Source organism: Leptonychotes weddellii, chromosome 3, assembly GCF_054177405.1.
Source record: "Leptonychotes weddellii isolate Sample4059 chromosome 3, ASM5417740v2, whole genome shotgun sequence".
NCBI classification, from domain to species: Eukaryota; Metazoa; Chordata; class Mammalia; order Carnivora; family Phocidae; genus Leptonychotes; species Leptonychotes weddellii.
In genome coordinates, this window is record NC_138371.1 from 57,905,385 (window position 1) to 57,924,058 (window position 18,674).

At 42.6% G+C, this 18,674-nt stretch overlaps 1 protein-coding gene across 3 annotated transcripts in view; it reads right to left on the bottom strand.

Annotated features, from left to right (window-relative positions):
- CERS6 (ceramide synthase 6) overlaps positions 1 to 5,532 on the bottom strand; it is a 299,128-nt gene extending 293,596 nt beyond the window's left edge. For 2 of the 3 annotated variants that reach the window (XM_081814251.1, XM_081814252.1), the window contains exon 1: positions 5,179 to 5,532. In XM_081814251.1, the coding sequence (XP_081670377.1) occupies positions 5,179 to 5,348 (170 nt within the window). In that variant the 5' untranslated portion in view covers positions 5,349 to 5,532. The remainder of the gene's footprint in view (positions 1 to 5,178) is intronic. The other variant, XM_081814253.1, reaches the window with a different exon arrangement.
- Between the last annotated feature and the right edge of the window lie 13,142 nt (positions 5,533 to 18,674).

Genomic DNA, 18,674 nt, shown 5'->3' on the forward strand with positions numbered 1-18,674 from the left:
GGAAGACGCAGGGAGCTCTCTGAGGCCTTTTTTACAAGGGCACTAATCCTATTCACAAAGGCTCCACCCTCCTAGCCTAATTACCAGCCCCCCCCCCCCAAAGTCCCCACCTCCTAAGAGCAACACCTTGATGTTTAGGATTGCAACTTATGAATTCTGAGGGTACAGGAACATTCAGTCAGTTGCAAATTCTTTCAAAATATATTGGATGACATCAGTCTCTTCATTACAAGGTACATTACAGGAATATCCTTCAGAAATCAAACTCAGGGCGCCTGGGTGGCTCAGATGGTTAAGCGACTGCCTTCGGCTCAGGTCATGATCCTGGAGTCCCTGGATCGAGTCCCGCATCGGGCTCCCTGCTTGGCAGGGAGTCTGCTTCTCCCTCTGACCCTCCCCCCTCTCATGTGCTTGCTCTCTCTCATTCTCTCTCTCTCAAATAAATAAAATCTTTAAAAAAAAAAAAAAGAAATCAAACTCACCTGACACTGCTTTTTCGTGGCAGACATTCACTCATACCTCTTCTCTCCCCTCTAACCATCAGGAATATGTTCTCATTCATTCTCCCTCCCTTCCTTCCCCTCCCCCCTCTTCTCCTAGAGGGCCTCACCCAAGGCCGCTAGCAAGGCAAAGATACTAAGTAAATCCATAAGAAAAAGCCCACTGGACAGACATCCCCTCGCACTACTGAGACACTACTGTTCCTTGAAGGTTTGAGGGCAGCAGGTCATTTGACTGAACGAGCAGGCAAAACTGGTATCAGCCTCCTGAAAAATGACACACTTCTCACATAGCTTGGCACTTTGAGAGCCAACCTGACAGTAATGAGTTTCTCATTTCATAACCAGTCATCATAAGAGGGGCCAGGTTGATTCTAGGGTCCATCTGTCTGAGGAAAGAGAGCAAGTGCTTTCTCTGCGGAATCGTCTTTGTTGATTATTCCGAAATATTGTAGCTTTTTGGAGCACAACTGATAATAGTCCAAATGATTCTTCTGATTCAAATCATAGTTGAAAAATACAAGAAACAAAACCACTGGCTAAAATACTTGTATGAAAAAAATCTCTTTATTCTTAGATTACTTATTTCTACCTGCAAAAAATGACATTTAGCCTGCTCAAAGTTTCGTGAGATAATAATTAGCAAGCTTGAAATATACAGACTACCTATAGGAATCGGGTAATTGAGGGGATGAAAGCAATCTTAGATTACAAAGGCCATCTGCTTCACTGGATAGATGAGAAAATAAGGCAGAGAGAAATTAGGCAGCTGCCCCAGTTTGAGGTAAGTTTGACTAGAATTTGAACGTTCTGACTCCTAATCGATACTTCCTGCATCTCTCTCCTAAACCCACATGGAAGAAAATGTACTAACATTACCTGTTACAACAACTCAAGGAATTTTTGTTCCCCAAAAGAAATTCAGCAGAACTTTAATCCCACATTTATGAATACTATAGCAACACATTTTTTAAAAGATTTTATTTGAGAGAGAGAGAAAGCACAGGAGCAGGGGGGAGGGGCAAAAGGAGAGGGAGAAGCAGACTCCCCGCTGAGCACAGATGGAGAGCCACTCAGGGCTTAAATCCCAGGACCCTGAGATCATGACCTGAGATGAAGTCAGATGCTTAACCCACTGAGCCACCCAGGCACCCCTACAGCAATACATTCTAAAAAGTGAATTTGGAAAAAGCCATTTATTATAATTCCATAGAATGGCTTATTAAGCCTTAAGTATTAAATTAAAAAAATCATCAAATAGATGATAATACATTATTAAATATTTTGATCATGATGAGCACTGAGTAATGCATAGAATTGTTGAATACTATATTGTACATCTGAAACTAATATAACACTGTATGTTAACTATACTGAAATTGAAATTCTTTAAAAATGTAAAATAAATAAATAATATTTTGTTCCTTGTCATCAAGCTAACTACATAATGGTATACACTAAAATTTTCATTCTAGGAGAAATCATGAAGTTTTGTTTTGTTTTTAACAAGAGATATTTTACTTTGTCAATCAAGTAATATCTATAGTGGCCCTTCCTGTTCTACCCAGAGTTAAGTGCAGTATAAAGGCTATGCTAAAAACCACCAAGCTTAGGGGCTATTCAGAGACTCAGCCAAAAATCACTGAATTTAGGCTGCTCCATTTTTAACCAACCATGCTGGGCATCCATATTGTTGCCCATATGGTATATAACACAGCATCATTCTGGCCACCAATGCCTCCACTGTCAACACCCCAACAGTGGAGTGCAAACAAAAAATAAGCCTGTTCAAACGAGCAGAGCTCAATCCAGTCCATTCTTTAGTGTTTCTCTTTAAAAGAGAAAAACGTAAGACTAAGGAGAAGGTATTCAAATTCACAATTTGGGCCTCAACAAGGACATTACAGACCCCATTTAACGGAAATAAAGATCTTGGATAACGAGATATTTCATAGATATGTTCTCAACTTTGAAATAAATGACAACAGAAGCATAAAAAGGATAGAATCCTCGAAAATTAAAAAAAATCATTTTTAAATATTTATTTAAGTAATCTCTACACCCAAAGTGGGGCTCAAACTCACGACCCCAAGATCAAGAGTTGCATGCTCCTCCAACTGAACCAGCTAGGCACCCCAAAAATGAAACATAAATTTTAAAAAAAGGCACCGAATCTGGAGGGAATTATTTCTATTATAAAAGCATTTCGTTTTACAAAGAGACTCATAACAGGCTTCTTTAAGTCATGCTATACATTACAGAATACTGCAAAAGAAAGATTTAAGCACATGTTAGAAGGGTACTGAAAGTGAGTCGTATCAATGATAACAATATCAGCTGATTCGAGTTCAGGCCCTTGATGGATGCTGAGATGAAGGCCACAGGTTGGATGCCAGAATGTGTTATTTAGGTGTGAGAAGAGGAGAAACATGCAGAACTTGTAATTCTGGATACAACTATACACTGGATTTTCAGAGACTCGAGAGTCTGAATGGTTAAAGACAGAGTTGTCACTAGTATAAGAAGAAAAAGAAACAGTAGACACCCTTCCAAAAGTCAGTAGCATCGTGTGGTATATGGGCCATACTGGATTACTATGCTGAACATTAATCACAAACTTTCAGTTTCCATACAGGCCACTAAATTCACTTCTACTTGAATCAATGGCCTGAAAGAAACTGGAAAACTCTCTACCTAGCAATAGGAGGACATTTGCTGTGACTGAGAGTTGAAAGCAGCTGACCCTTTTGTATAAACTCTAAGTCATGGGATTGCGCAAAGGAAGGAAAAAAATGTTCAGGAAGAGGAATAACAAACTTCCAGTTTTCAACTTAAATTACATCCGTTTTTAAGTTTTTTTTATGGCAGAGAAAGTCTAAGTACAAAGCTAAATTTACTTTTTTTCAACCTAATGAATAGCCTGGAATCAGCTTTCTGCATATAGGTCATTAGCTTTTGTTATCTAAAACAAGACTACACACCTCTTTCAAATACATTTGCTGATTACAAGTGAGCCCAGGCAGAATTGATCAGATGTCCTAAGGCAACTGTGTGTGGAGCTCCTACTAAGGATCAACACGGAACAACCTGCTGTTCCTGAGAGGCTGTTTTTGGAGAGACTGCAAAGTTAGATAAGAGTTCCTATTTTCTGTAAGTAAACGTTTGCTCTAGAAGCAACTCTAACCTGCAAACACACCCACTTTTTCACAGTAAGTCTCACTGCTAGATAGGATCAATGAGGCACCTGCGCTGGATTTCAATTATTTTAAAATAGGTCTTTAAATCTGTTCCTTTGTGCATTTCAATCTCTGCATGTGAACAGCTGACTTCGCTCAGAAGCGTCAATATTGCCCGTTGAAAAATACAGCTTCCTTAAACAAAAGACACTTTTTGTTCCCACGAAGCTTTTTCTGTTGCCATTTCCAGAAACAAATGACACAAAAGGCAAATTCTGCCATCCTCAATAGCGGTTTTAGACAAACAGAAACAGCAAACAAAATAACAGCAAAAGCTTAAGAAACAAAACCAGGGGTGAGTTGGGGGCAGGGGAAGAGAGGTGGAGTGGACGTGAGAAATAGAGTCTAAACTCTGTGATCTAAGAAATTCAGCCTTTACTGATGAATGGGGGGCTGGGAGAGGAGAGGAAGGGGGGGCGAGGTTTTCAGTTGAGGAAAAGAATTACGGGCTGCTGTCCTGGTTTTGTTTCAATAGCTCCCTGGGAGTGCACAGCACGCAAAATCGAGTTTTGTGACTAAGACCGATTCAATAAGAGTAACACAAGTTTGTTCATGACACAATGGAGCTACTAACCAAATCCGGAAATTAAACAAACAATAAATAACAGTTCTTTAAAATGCTTTAAGTGTCTCTGGTACAAAAGTTTATGGTTATTCATAGGAAACATCTATCTATTTAATATCACCATGTTGCAGGCTGTGCACCCGTCCTGCCATATCCTCTTTTAAGAAAACCGCTAATGACCTGGAGTGCTGGAAGCCTAAAAACTATTGTCATCTATCTCCCCGGACCGTGAGCCTGATACTCGGTGTCACTGATAGAAACTAAACAGCGGCCAGAAGCCGAGGAGTCCCTGGAGAATTCTTCTGAAGCCGGGTCTCTACAATCCGCGTGCGGGAGTGAAAGGACTGGAAGTGTGCACCGTCCCTCCGCCCTCCCGGCGGCGCGTCCGCAACGTTCCAGGCTGTCAGGTGGGTGGCGACGAGCCTCGGCGGGGAAGCCCTGCCCGGCAGCGCGGCAGCCCGCGGGGCGGAGAAGGGCCAGTCCCGCGGAGTGCGCCGCGTCCCGAGGCCGGCCGTCGCTCACCTTTGTTCGCCGGCGCTCGCGGCAGGGAGGGAGCCGGCCAAGGAGGAGAGCGGGGGGCGACCCCCACGCTCCGCGGCCCCTCCCAGGCGCCCGGGAGGAAATCCGTAGGCTAGCCAGATCCTCCCAGGCTCCCCGAACGGCAGCCTCGCTGAGGGGTCAGCAACCCCTTCCCGAACACAAAGGTTGGGAGAAGCGAGCGCGAGCGTTGGGGACGCGGGTGCGTGCGCCAGAGAGCACGCGAGTGTGCGTGTGCGCGCGAATGTGCGCGCGCGGGTTCGTGTGCGTGTGCGTGTGTGTGTGAGAGAGAGTGTGTGTGTGTGTAGGGGGAGGGGAGGAGCGCTCCAGCCCTTCTTACCTCTCGAAGATGAGCCGCACCATGAAGATGCAGAAGGCCAGGGGGAAGGCGAGATAGAGGTCCTCAGCCTGCGGGAAGGTGGCTTCCTCCGTGTTCTTCAGGTCCGCCCAGGTGACATTGTGTGGGAGCCAAAATCTCTCGTTCCAGAACCAGGCTAAGATCCCTGCCATCTTGTTTTGTCCACTCCAATCGTGGGCTCCCGCGGCCCGCCGAGCTTTCCGCCGCGCAGGGCGCCGGAGGATGCGCGCGCGGCTTGCCCGAGCCTGTGCCGCCGCCGTCGCCGCCTCCGCGACTGCTGCTCTCGAAGGCTCGCGGCGAGCCCCGGTTCTCTCCTCCCTCTGGCCGCGCTGGGGAAAGGAGCCGCCTCGCCCGTCACATGGCAGCCTGGGCCGCTCGTCCTGATTGGCTCACCCACGCGTCAAGCAGAGAGGCACACGCGGCCAGCTCGCCCACGCCCGGAGGGTAGGGCGCAGCCGCTGCGCCCTAGGCGCAGGAGCTCGGCTCCCGGGAGTGCAGGCAGGTCCTGCGCTCCCCGCGCTCTAGCTCCACGCGCAGGACAGCGACCTGGGCCAGACCCCCCAAATCCGCCCTAGCCTCCCGGCTTGCTCGCACATGCTCAGAACGCCGGTTCCTGCCCCCACTGGAGTTTCAGGGGTCTCAGCCCGCTTCCCGCGCGCCTACAGGCGGTGGGGAGGCAGGTACGGTCGGAGCGGATCTTCAAAACCACCCCTGCTTTGAGAGAGAAGAGCAAAAGAAGAAGTAGTGGGGCTCAAGGAGCAAAGGAGGAAGAAGTCGCAGAGAAAGAGCCATGCACTCCCGCGCTTGGAGAGGCAGGGTGGAAATCAGGAACTGGGGCGGGATGGTTTGGCAAGAGCCTGCCTCACCCGATCCCTGCCTTTTCCCCATCCCTGACCTTCTGGCCTCTTTTACTACTGCTCATCACCACACCAGTCCCCCCAGGGAACAAGGCCCTCTATTTTAATTTATGAGGTGGTAGGTGAAATTAGGCACTTCGGTGGTATTTGTTAATGATAGTGAGGATGATGATAATGATAATCTAAAGGAACCTCTAAGAAAATGCCATCGGACCACATTTCGGCTTCACATGGATCAGTAGAGAACCTCCACTCTGCTATCTGACAGGTTTATTATTTCTACTTTTTGAACTTAAATCTTTAAGGTGTTAGGTCTATAAGGCCTAGCCCAGGCACCTTCACTCCCACAGTACATTTCCTCCTTGATACAGTGAACCATGTGGGTCAGTCAGTTCAGTAGCCCGTGCAGACCTGGTCCTAGGGGTATTTTGTTCATTTTTCTGCCTGGTTCTGCCAGTACGTTGTAGTGGACACTTCTGAGAGGCATATAAATAGGCCCTTAACACACACTTCTTTATTCTCCCTGCCCCACCAACCACCACCCTCTTTTCACCCCTTCCCTTTAAAGCAAAACTCTAAAGAATTGCCTGTATTTATTCCATACAGTTTCTCTCTCCTCCATTCTCTTTTGAACTTCCATCTGAGCATTTGACCCTCTCTACCGCACTGAACTGCTCAAGCTCACCAGTGATCTCCATGCTGCTGACCAAAGGTCAGTTCTCAACACTGCTCTCAGCAACATTTGGCCAAGTTGTTCAGTCCCTGCCTCTTGAAATACCTCCTTGTCTCGGCTTCCGGAAACCACATTCTTCTGGTTTTCCTCCTACTTCATGGCCAGGTATGCTGAATATGCTTTTTGGTCCTCTTCACCTTCCTAACCCCTTAGAATGGAGTGACCTCGGAGTCGGCCTTTTGTCCCCTTCAATTTTCCATCTACATATATTCACTTGGTGATCTTATCCAGTCCCACGGCCTTCAATGTCATACTGATTCTCTAACCATGAACTCCTCCTTAAACTTCAGTCTCCTAAATCCACTATCAATTCAGCAACTCCACTTGGATGTCTAAGAGCCATTTCCTGTCCAAACTACTAATCTTCCCTCTAAAATTGTTTTCTCCTGTCATCTTGGCTCAGGCCAAAACCCTGGAATCATCTTCCTTATGATTGATTTCTAATCTCCTCAGATGTCCTTCCTTATCCATAATAAATCCTATCAGCTCCATCTTTAAACTGGAATCACACCATCTCTCATCACCTCTTCTGCTGCCATCTTGGTCCAAACAATCAACACTGCTCACCTGAGTTATACCAGTGCCTCCTAACTCCCAGTTTCAGCTCTTATCCCTTTAAAATCTACTCTTAGCCCGAGTGATCCTGTTGAAATGGAAGTCCACTCACTTCTGTGCTTAAAGCTTCCCTGTGCTTCCCCATCCCTCCCTAAGTGAAAGCTAAAGATATTTCAATGTCCCAAGATAATTTGGCTCCATATTAATTCTCTGACCTCATCTACTCTCTTCTCTTTCATTTGCCTCTCCCTTACTCTGCTCTGGTCACCCTGGCCTCTCTGGCCTTCTTGGAAAACATCCAGCATGCCTTAACGCCTGTGCACTTGATTTTCTCCATCTCTGCAACTCAGCCCCCCACCCCCAGATATCCATACCTACTCTTTGCTATGTTACTTACTCCATGAAGCCTTCCCTGGCCACCCTGGTTAACGCACAACCCTCACTCCCCACCTCCACACTTCCTATCTAACTTTCCTGCTTTGTTTTCACCCAGAGTATTTATCACTACCTAACACAATGTATATTTTACTTATTTCTTTATTAGTCTCACATACACATACACACTAAAATGTAAGCTTCAAAAAGTAAAAGATTTGTGCCTATCACTATTCTTTTTTTAAAAAAATATTTATTTGACAGAGCACAAGCTGGGGGAGCGGCAGGCAGAGGGAGAGGGAGAAAAAGGCCCCCCATGGAGCAGGGAGCCCAACGCGGGGCTCCATTCCAGGACCCTAGGATCATGACCTGGGCTGAAGGCAGACATTTAACCACTTAACCAACTGAGCCACCCAGGTGCCCATGTGCCTATCACTAGTTTATCCCTAGTCCTTAAAATAGTGCCCAGCACATAGTAGGTACTCGGTAAACTTGAATTAATGAAGCAACATTACTCAATCTCATAAAAATCCTTTCTAGGAGAAGAAAAAATCTGAATAAATAATTTTATTAAATATGTGTATACTCATGTGAAGAATAGTGTGGACTTAAAGATGGGATTGATCAAACCTCGAGTACTGTAGGAGAGGTGTCCTTGAAATGAGTCTTCATCAAGGAGTAGGTATCACCATTCCCACTTGAGACCAGGCAGTTAGCTGCTCAGTGTTACTGATGGTCCCCCAGGATGACGCCTTGGCATCAACTGCTTTCTTGTAGGCCACAGAGAGGAGGCTGCTAAGGTCAATTGTCACCTTTGTGGCAGAAGATCAGCTCATGGTGAGGCCTGATCTGCTGAGCCAGAGAGACTCCCTCCATGGTTGCCTCTGGTCCTTCATGTCACTCTCATATATGACCTAATAGTATCTTTCCTTCTACCCTAGGACTTCTCTGCTGTCCAGCAGGTTCTGCTATGTCCCCAAGCATATACAACAGGAAGTGTTGGTAAGTTAATGCCCTGGAGCCTGAACTTTGACCAAGAGCAATAGAATCTAGTGGATAAACTTTTATTCCTTTCCCTCCCCTGCCCATGGGACACACATGGTAGCTTTACACAGGCTCCCTGAAAATATCCTGTGATACAAAACAATCAGCTTATTCCAAGGTTGGGGCCAGCTCAGTAACTCACTCCCTTATGTTTTGTTTCTTTCTCTCACTTTTCTTTTCCCTCATTCCTGCTTCCCTGAAATTACACTCCTCTGGAACTGCTCTTTTTTCTAGAGAAGACAAACTAAGTTAGTATTACTCTCCTATTCATTACCTTTGAGAAGGTGGTGAGGTTTCAGGAACATTTTGAAAGGTAAGTTTGTTGAACAATGAAAGAGAATTTACTACTTATTTGTGAATCTTGCATTAGTCGCTTAGTTTCTAAAAGCATATTAATGCCCTTAGACTGTAAAATGTGAATGTGTCAGTTGGGTACCGATAGTGGCTGTCTTGCTTGAGCTACTCTACTGTCATGAGGCTCCCATGATGTAACATGTGGGAAGGGGCTTGTAAACTCCTCACCTCTATGCACATGTACAGTGTAGCACACCTCTACTCTTTTATCTGTCCAGCATATCTCCTTCAGGCGCTAGGCTGTTCCTACCACCCTCCATCCAAATGATTACCCCAGAAATACAATAGAGTAAAATAGCTATCTATCATGTCTGACCATATTTTATTGGTTGAGATGGATCTTTGGCCCAGGATGGTAAATGAAGTCCTTCTTCAGGTACTAGGGCATGAATCAAGGTAGGCTTTTTTTTTTTTCCTATAACTTAGACTCTAAGATTTCAAACTCAGAAGCTGTTAGCTCCATGCTTCACCATATGGATAGAAAAAGCAGAAGCTAGTGGGCACCAGGAAAGAGGCATAAAGCAGACCTGTAGAATTAACTAAAAGTAAGAGACATATTTCCACATGGTATCTGAAGGCCAACTAATTTCTCATCTTTAGGTTCCATGAAACAGTCTCCTTTTTGGTTGGCTTGCTGTTATTTTAATCCAAGGGAGTCCCACCATACAAAACATTACTCTGAGAATACATGTCTTTAACACTTTGCTGACTTCAGTTCAGCCCCCAGGGGAAGGTTAGTCACAAGAAAGACACCTCCCAAGGAGGTCACTATACCTGTGCAGAAAAGACTACTAATTGTTGCCCCAGGAAACTAAAATACAATTTATTCATCAGACATGTTTGTAGTTTAACAAAAAAGCCAATAGTCAGTCTGTAAATAGAAGAGATAAGGAGAGAGAAAAGGTGAAAAAAGTTTTCGTTGGGGATAGAGGGTGACAGTGCCTACATGGCATATTAGGAAAGTGTGCTTCACGTCCTGAATATGAAACATCATACATAGAATATACCCTCTTTTTTCCAGGCAACAGGGAAATATCAACAAAGCTAAGCATTACTTCTCATTCTTAGGCACACACCCAGGTCTTAATCCTTCTACATATATTTAAGTCTACCCCTTAGATGCAGGAGAACAGTCAGTTTAGTTGAATTTCTACTGTGAGTTGTATAACACAAAACTATAGGACTTGTTCTACAAAAAGAACAAAATCTACAAGATTTCTACAAAATCTACTTGGGGAGCAGGATGTACTCACATGAACAGCCAGATAGCTTACACACCAACACTACTCATGAAAGCACTGGACCGTATATGGTAAGTGCCCGTGTACTACAGATAACAAGGACTTCCTGCTCAAAGGAGGAAGGAAACATTCTGTGTTGAAGAGGTCAAGGAAAGCTTTGAGGAAGAGGCAGAAATGGAACCAGACTTCAAAGAATGAGGAGGTTTTGAAAAGGCATGACCAAAAGAAAAAAGTGAGGAGGATTTGCTGACACACAAAATATGGCTGAGAAGCTAGATTACAAATGGCCTTTAGTATGACGCAAAGAAATACTCCTACTTATTTTAGTGAGAACAGTATTTTATCTAGGATAATATCATCTAAGTAACTCTATAGTACGATGCCTAGTACACAATATATGTTCAATTATTGCAGGTTTTTAAAAATATACAGAGGGGCGCCTGGGTGGCTCAGTCGTTAAGCGTCTGCCTTCGGCTCAGGTCACGATACCAGAGTCCTGGGATCGAGCCCCATATCAGGCTCCCTGCTCAGCGAGAAGCCTGCTTCTCCCTCTCAAATTCCCCCCGCTTGTGTTCCCTCTCTCATTGTGTCATTTAATTTTAAAAAAAATAAAAATATACAGAAAAATTCATTTATTGCTTAAAATACAAGATAGTGCTGAAAGTAAGCATCCAATCAAACACTCAACTCATTAATTTTAAAGAAACCTGGTTTTCTTTGGGAATAGTATGGAAATATTGCCAAATTTTGTTTCTACAGTCATTTCTCCTGAATATATAACCTTCTTGTTGTGGTTGGCAGAACTATCCTAAATCTAAACTCATTTTCTGCTATCCAGATAGTAGTCTCTTGGGTTTTCATTTACATAATATTTAGGGGGAGGGTTGGGCACGAAGTAGTAGGATTCATCCCCGTGGTATGCAAGTCACCCATAGCAATGCAGAAAACTTAGCATCTCCTGGCATCTTAAGAAAAGGGTGAGAGCGTTTACCTCACAGCATTGGAGTTAGGCTAGGGTTATGGTATTAGTTAGGGTATGTAACCTGGATAGGAATTAAATATACATTATTTTCTGGAGATTTTCCAATAAGACTGCTCCCTCCCATATTCACAGTCTTTTTTATAAGCATGTCAAATACTGGAGGTCTGAAGATCTTTCTCCTCCCTCCCCTGCCTTGACAGTTCCTGTCTCTGGAAAACCTTTTCTGATACTGACAACCATCAATTACTCTTGTATTCCTAGCTAAACCAAATCACTGGCTGGATTTTCTGTCTTCTCTGTAATAATCAAAATCTATTTAAATGTTAATTTTCCCTCTTGAAATTCCCACTAACATTTTAAGCCTGACAAATGTGCTATAAAACTAACAAAAGGAAAGTGAGAAACAACCAGGTTTTCTGACTGTGGACTTCCACTTAAGAATTATATTCACCTTAGTTACGTGTCTGTAACTTCATAGATATCGTCAGCTAGGTATAGTCAACCTTGATGAGATTTTCTGTGTGTACGTACAGATGAACAGCATTTAGGAAGTAAGGCATCTAATTTACTAACCAGAAAGCCTGACTTCTAATTTCCACTATGCAAAGGTTTTTATAACCAAAGAGAAACAGAAAACTCAGTCATCTCAATTTGTGAGAGGAATAAGTAACCTAAAATATTGCTTGAAATTACTGACTTTATATAGAAACAGAAATTCAGAGTTGGAAGTGGCCTTATATGCCAATGAGTACAATTCATTCTCTGTGCTCATCCAAACTATGATTAAATATCTCTGACGATAGGAAGTTCACTACTTAACAAATTGACCCATTCCATTTTGGCATACTTATGACTATTACAAAATCCTTTAATGAAGACATTATCTTGAGGAGTGTAGCAAAATCTCCTTAGGTTTCACATTTGTAAAATAGGGATAGTATTTTTCTGTTGGCTAGATGGACCTAGAACTCAAGGACAAGATTCAAATCTAGTCACATCACCTTGAACAAAACATAGCACTCTGTATTTAACTAATCTCATAGAAAGGCATTAGGAAAACCTCTGAGTGAAATTCCATGTCACCCAGGCATTTCTGGCCTCTGTGAGCAACAACAATAAAAAAAAATTTGACTTGCCTACAGAATGATCAAATGCTTGCCTAGTGATTTATGGAGAATTTGGTACTTTCTTCCATTTAGACATAGAAAGAGTGACCGGATAGCTCTGAAAAAATTTTTAACAGTAGGCATCATAGGAATTATTTGTCAGCTGTGTAGACACAGGAAAAATTAAAACTCTTGAAGTTTAAATCCTACAATCTTCATGAATTCTACAGAACATGAATAACCGTATAGCATATAGCTTCTTGAATAAAATTTAAAATGTAAAGACAAGCAGAGAACAGAACAGAATGGCCACGTTAGATGTAGAGGCTGGGTGGTTAGCTAGATGCACTTATAAGCTAAATTACTTCATGTCAAACAGTAGTTTTAATTCATTCCACAGCAGGGTTAAGAATTAGCATGAACCATGGTCTTATTGAGTTGCTTTGAGAAGAATTAGAGCTGTAACTATGAAATCAAGATGGATGGCAAGAATATACAATGTTATAAAAAAGTAGGGATTATAAATGCAAATGTCTTTAGGGGCCAGATAGCTAACAACATGGATGGAACAGTCCAGGTGAAAGAAAAAAGGGTGGACCAGAGATTATACAGGCATTCAGATTCTCCTTTTCCTTCTTATTTTTTGCTCTTTTGTTGTGCTATTTGTTTTATGAAAAACAATGGGTGGGTAAGTCAAACACACCTGTTGGCCAGTGTTTGTAATCTTAAATTACTTCCTTATCTTCACATCTGGAGGACTAAATAAATGTATTTTAGGAGGCCATACTTTAAAAGGAATACCTTTTTTTTTTAAATGTAATTTTCCAGAGAATAACAATCAGGATGATGAGGGATATGGAAATCTTGAGAGACATTTAATATATATGTTAGGTAAACTAACTTTGGAGTTTAAAGAAAAGTAAGTTTAAATGCTAGCTTTGCCAATAATAGACATGTTTTCCTTAGAAAAATTACTCAACCTCTTGAAACCTTCGTTTCTTCACATGAGCAAAAGGAATAATACTATCTACCACATGGGGTTAAGGTATAATTGAAATAAGATCATGTAAAGTGTTTAACATTTCAATGGAAGCAGTTAATATTATTATGTACTGTAACAACAGTGAAAGTTTCACTGTTCAGAAAAGGAACAGACTCTGTTGAGATAATCTACCTTCAGGGCAGGCTGAGTTTTTCACATCTGGGATTAGTAGAATTGACTTTCACTCGGCAGAGAGGATGAGGACAACGTAAGGGAGGGAAAGACAGGGGAGTGGAGGGAGATTTCAGAAGCCCCTGCACCCTGCTGTGTGATTCCTCATGAGCTAAGCTGCCATAAACATATTAGACCCAAACTGCTTAAAACCAGTGACATTTTGTGGAAACTCATACAGAGACTAGGTTTTGATCCAAGAAGCTTCTATAAACAAGGAATCTGGAGGATATAAGCTCAAGAGAATTTGAGAAATTATGGAGATGGAGTTTAAATCTCAGGAGGTCAAGAAACCAGAATTTTAGTCAAGTGTGTGGAGCAGAGATAGTCTATGAGGACAAATGTATTCCAGTCACCATGGGGAAAAAAAAGATTGTTGGGAAACCTAATATGTGTGTTCCAATAGTGGAAGGGCTGTCAAATGTGGGTGATTTGACTTGATCTGTGCAGATCCAGAGGGCAGAACTTGGGACAATAGTCTAAAATACCCATAAAGCTGATTTCTTCTCCATAGAAGAAATGCACAAAGCTGAACAAAGATGAATCAGCAGCTTCATCAAGCAGTGAACTTCCTATCATGGGAAGTGCTCAGGCAGAGGTTTACCTGTTATTAATGTTGGAAAAGGTATCCCTATCTGAAACTGACTTGGAAATTGATGTCCTCTAAGTTCCCTTTAATATTTTGGAATTCACGTAAAACACTACTGAGAGAAGGGCAAGGATAAAACCAGAATCTGCCTTGCCCTAAGAAGTTTCTTCGCTTAGAAAAAGACACTAGGGGGCACCTGGGAGGCTCAGTCATTAAACGTCTGCCTTCGGCTCAGGTCATGATCCCAGGGTCCTAGGATCGAGCCCCGCATCGGGCTCCCTGCTTGGCGGGAAGCCTGCTTCTCCCTCTCCTACTCCCCCTGCTTGTGTTCCCTCTCTCGCTGTGTCTCTCTCTGTCAAATAAATAAAATCTTTTTAAAAAAGAAAGAAAGAAAAAGAAAGAAAGAAAGAAAGAAAGAAAGAAAGAAAGAAAGAAAGAAAGAAAGAAAGAAAGAAAGAAAGAAAAAGACCCTAGTCAGTGCACTCATATTGTAGGACCTCTTCAGTCTTAAACTTGTACACTCTTGGAGGGCAGAGGGAAGAAGGAATGAAGAGCAAAAAATGGAGGAGAGAAAAAAGCAGGAGGTTAATTACTGTCAGAGAGAAGCACGTTCAGCAGTTAGGAAGAGAAATTTAAAAGTTTAAAGAAATAAATCACTTCTTGCTTCGCCTTATAACGAGTCCTGAAATGTTCAAAGGGCCATGTGGGAAGATGTTGCTAGCTGCCTACAGGATTCCATCAGAAAACAAAATCAAAGAACTTAGGCCACATGGTTATATTGACAGTGTCTGCTACTTACCAGCTTTCCTCCCTAGCACTTTGAACAATTTCTGTGATTTTTTAAAAAATGTTAGGTATTTATTTGACAGAGAGAGAGCACAAGCAGGAGGAGCAGCAGGCAGAGGGAGAAGCGGGGCTCGATCCCAGGACCCTGAGATCATGACCTGAGCCGAAGGCAGATGCTTAACCAACTGAGCCACCCAGGCTCCCCTTGCGGTATTTTTAATAGTGAGAAATTAGACATTAGAAATCATTCTTTTATATACTATCTGAGAACTGAGACTACTAAAATGATTGTGTTCTTCCTTTCTCTCATTAACTGTTAGAGTTTAAGTTCATTCTCATGGATGGATCCAAGAAGTAGGGTAGAATTTCAAAGGTAACGTTCACTTGCAGTAGTTGTTCATCATTTAGTTTTGCCTTCAGAAGTGCATCTAGGGGCACCTCAGTGGCTCAGTCGTTAAGCATCTGCCTTCGGCTTGGGTCATGATCTCAGGGTCCTGGGCTCAAGCCCCGCATTGGGCTTCCTGCTCGGCGGGGAGCCTGCTTCTCCCTCTCCCACTCCCCCTGCTTGTGTTCCCTCTCTAACTGTGTCTCTCCCTGTCAAATAAATAAAATCTTAAAAAAAAAAAAGTGCATCTAATGCAAATGTTCATGTCCAAGTCTAAAATAATCATTACCTGGCAATCATTAACATATGTTAAATTAAACTCTGCAATGCTTATATTTGGAAAGTACACATATTTTTAAAAGTCATCCCCTAAAAATTAAAAAAAACCATAAATCTACATAATAACAAAACAGATCAGCCCTCTTTCATTGTTAAATTAAATTTGGGGCAGCACTGATGCCTAGATACGAGAAACATCGTAAATATCCCAAGGAATTAATCGATCTCATTTAATTGAATTTGAGACCAATAAACTGCAATACCTTCTGCTGCCCTAATTGCATGTGATATTGTAAGCAATCAGCTCCATGTGATGGATGGGTCTAGGCTGAGATGTTTCTATTTGTCTTCAATTTTTATGATCTCTAAATTCACTTAAACTTTAAAATGCAATTAAAATATAGCATAATCAGAATTTAGAAAAAAAAACAAGCTTTCAAAACTCTGCCCAAAAAACAAAAAGAAAAAAAAAAAACCCTCTGCACAGATGTGAATTATTAGAAGATTTAGGTACTCTGAATTTACCAGCTATATATATTTATTTAAGATTTTATTTACTTATTTGACAGAGAGAGACACAGCGAGAGAGGGAACACAAGCAGGGGGAGTAGGAGAGGGAGAAGCAGGCTTCCTGCCAAGCAGGGAGCCCGATGCGGGGCTCGATCCCAGGACCCTGGGACCACGACCTGAGCCGAAGGCAGACGCTTAACGACTGAGCCACCCAGATGCCCTACCAGCTATATATTTTTCAGAAGGCCTTCCCAGTGGTTACCACAGAATTAACAAAATCCAAAGTCCTGGAACCTAAATGCTTATAAATGATTTGGCTTAAAAGATTTTTGCAGTCCTCATTTGCATTGTAAAATGGACCTCAGCTCTAAGTTTAGGCAGAAGTTTTAGAAGCTTTGACATGGCACGTTGCCATGAGAATATTTTCCCTGTGGGGAAACGAAACTCAAATGTGCTAATTAAGGGTGCTTAATATCCCTCAAAATTAATTCTTTGTTACCTGCAGTGATTTAATTATTCCCTTATGGAAAGCTCAGAAATGCCCTGCATCTTTAAATAACAGTGGGCCACTCATTGCTACTGAGTCAACATCCACTTTGTGGGTATTTCTCCTACTCATTGGCTGCAGCAGTGGACAAAGAGAAGACTTTAGATGTCACAATAAAGCAACAAGACCAATTTTCACTGGTGGTTTGTGAAATCAGTTTCATTGATGTCATCATCCCTCAAAGAAAAGAACTTTCCAGGAAAAAAAAAATCATTATAGCAATAAAAATGAAGGATGGGGAAGGGTTGTAATTAACTTGAAGTCATTCTAGCTAAGCTCCCGACCACCAAGGAACAGTCAGCCTGCCCTTTCCAGAAAAGTAAAAGTCAATGTCCTCAGAGGATGTTGGTTGAACTGAGAAATAACTAACCATATACAAGACTGTTTATATTAAGCAAAAGACTTGAGTGTTATCCAGGTAATTACCATTCCTCCTGGAATTCTTCTTGAATCAAGTAGCTCCATATTGCTAGGGGGCACAATAACAGCTCTCCGTGTAGGTACATATCTTCGGCTCAAATGCCATTTCTTCTGGTAGCCAGCTCTGACCACACAATCTGCAATTGCTGCCCAATCCTTGTATCAACAACCACCCCCACCCCCACTCCCGGCCCCACTTTATTGCCATCATATCACTCGGGACCATCTGAGATCATCTTGTGCGTTATACTGATTTACTAGTTTGTTACTGTCTTCCCACCTGGAGCACGTGGGCTCTGGGAGAGGAGGACCCTGGCCATCTTACTCAGAACTCTACGCCATGCCTTGAGCAGCCCTTTGGCACATGAGGCCTGGTCAGTAAATCATTATTGAAGGAGTGAAGTGCAGACTTTTTTTTTAGTGCCCAACTAACTTCTCTCTAACAACAACAAAAAGATTTATTCTGGAGCCTCAGCCAGGAAAGGAGTTAGAAATCCTATGTAGACAACACAGAATTCATGTATTTAATGAAAATAGTTGTGTGTGGACCCACAGTCACATGATCACACAAACCTTTGCATTGAAGCTGTCTGCTCAGGCAAGTTTGAGCAGAATCAAAGAAATCTTAGTCCAACTTGAGCACTTGGCAGGACTTGCAGGGTTATTCATTCTCCTGGGCTAGAATGTTCTCAGCTCAACCCTCATTCATTCTCCTGGGCTAGAATGTTCTCAGCTCAACCCTCATCTGTGCTGTCTCCACCACATAGAGACTCATTTTTAGTAGATTTAACAAATACCATAGACCAATCTTTAAATACTTAGGGAATGAGAACAAGCTACAGAGTGCTTCAGGGAAGATGGGCAGCTCAGTGCTGACAACAGGACCCCAAACGGGCAGGCTTAAATACTGACACATAATTCCTATTAATGTGTGCTGGTCTGTCAAGCCCTGCAGATATTTTCTTCTATGACTGGGACCAAGGAAACAAGTAGGGGAACCTCCTTAGCTTCCCCATACTCAGGGCTCAGGGGGGTCAAGTGAGGTTCTGCTCACTTCAGTTCCTTGAGGCTCCCAATACATTACAATAAGTAATAATAACAATATGGCTCTACAGAATTATAACATTGACATGTCAGAAACTTTCAAATTAACATTGTTAACCTGCACGAACATAATGCAATATAATATTGCCATCAGAAGATAATTGTAAAATCTGTTTAAAAAGCATGAATTTGGGGTCCCTGGGTGGCGCAGTCAGTTGAGCGTCCGACTCTTGGTTTCCGCTGGGGTCATGATCTCATAGTCGTGAGATCAAGCCCCACATTGGCCCCTAGCTCAGTGAGGAGTCTGCTGAAATTTCTCTCTCCCTCTCCCTCTGCCCCTACCTGTGTGCACTCTCTCTCTCTAAAATAAATAAATAAATATTTTTAAAAATTCTCAAGGAGACATGAATTCATAGAGCACAGTGGGCGATATAGTCTGGCACATATGCTAAAGGCTG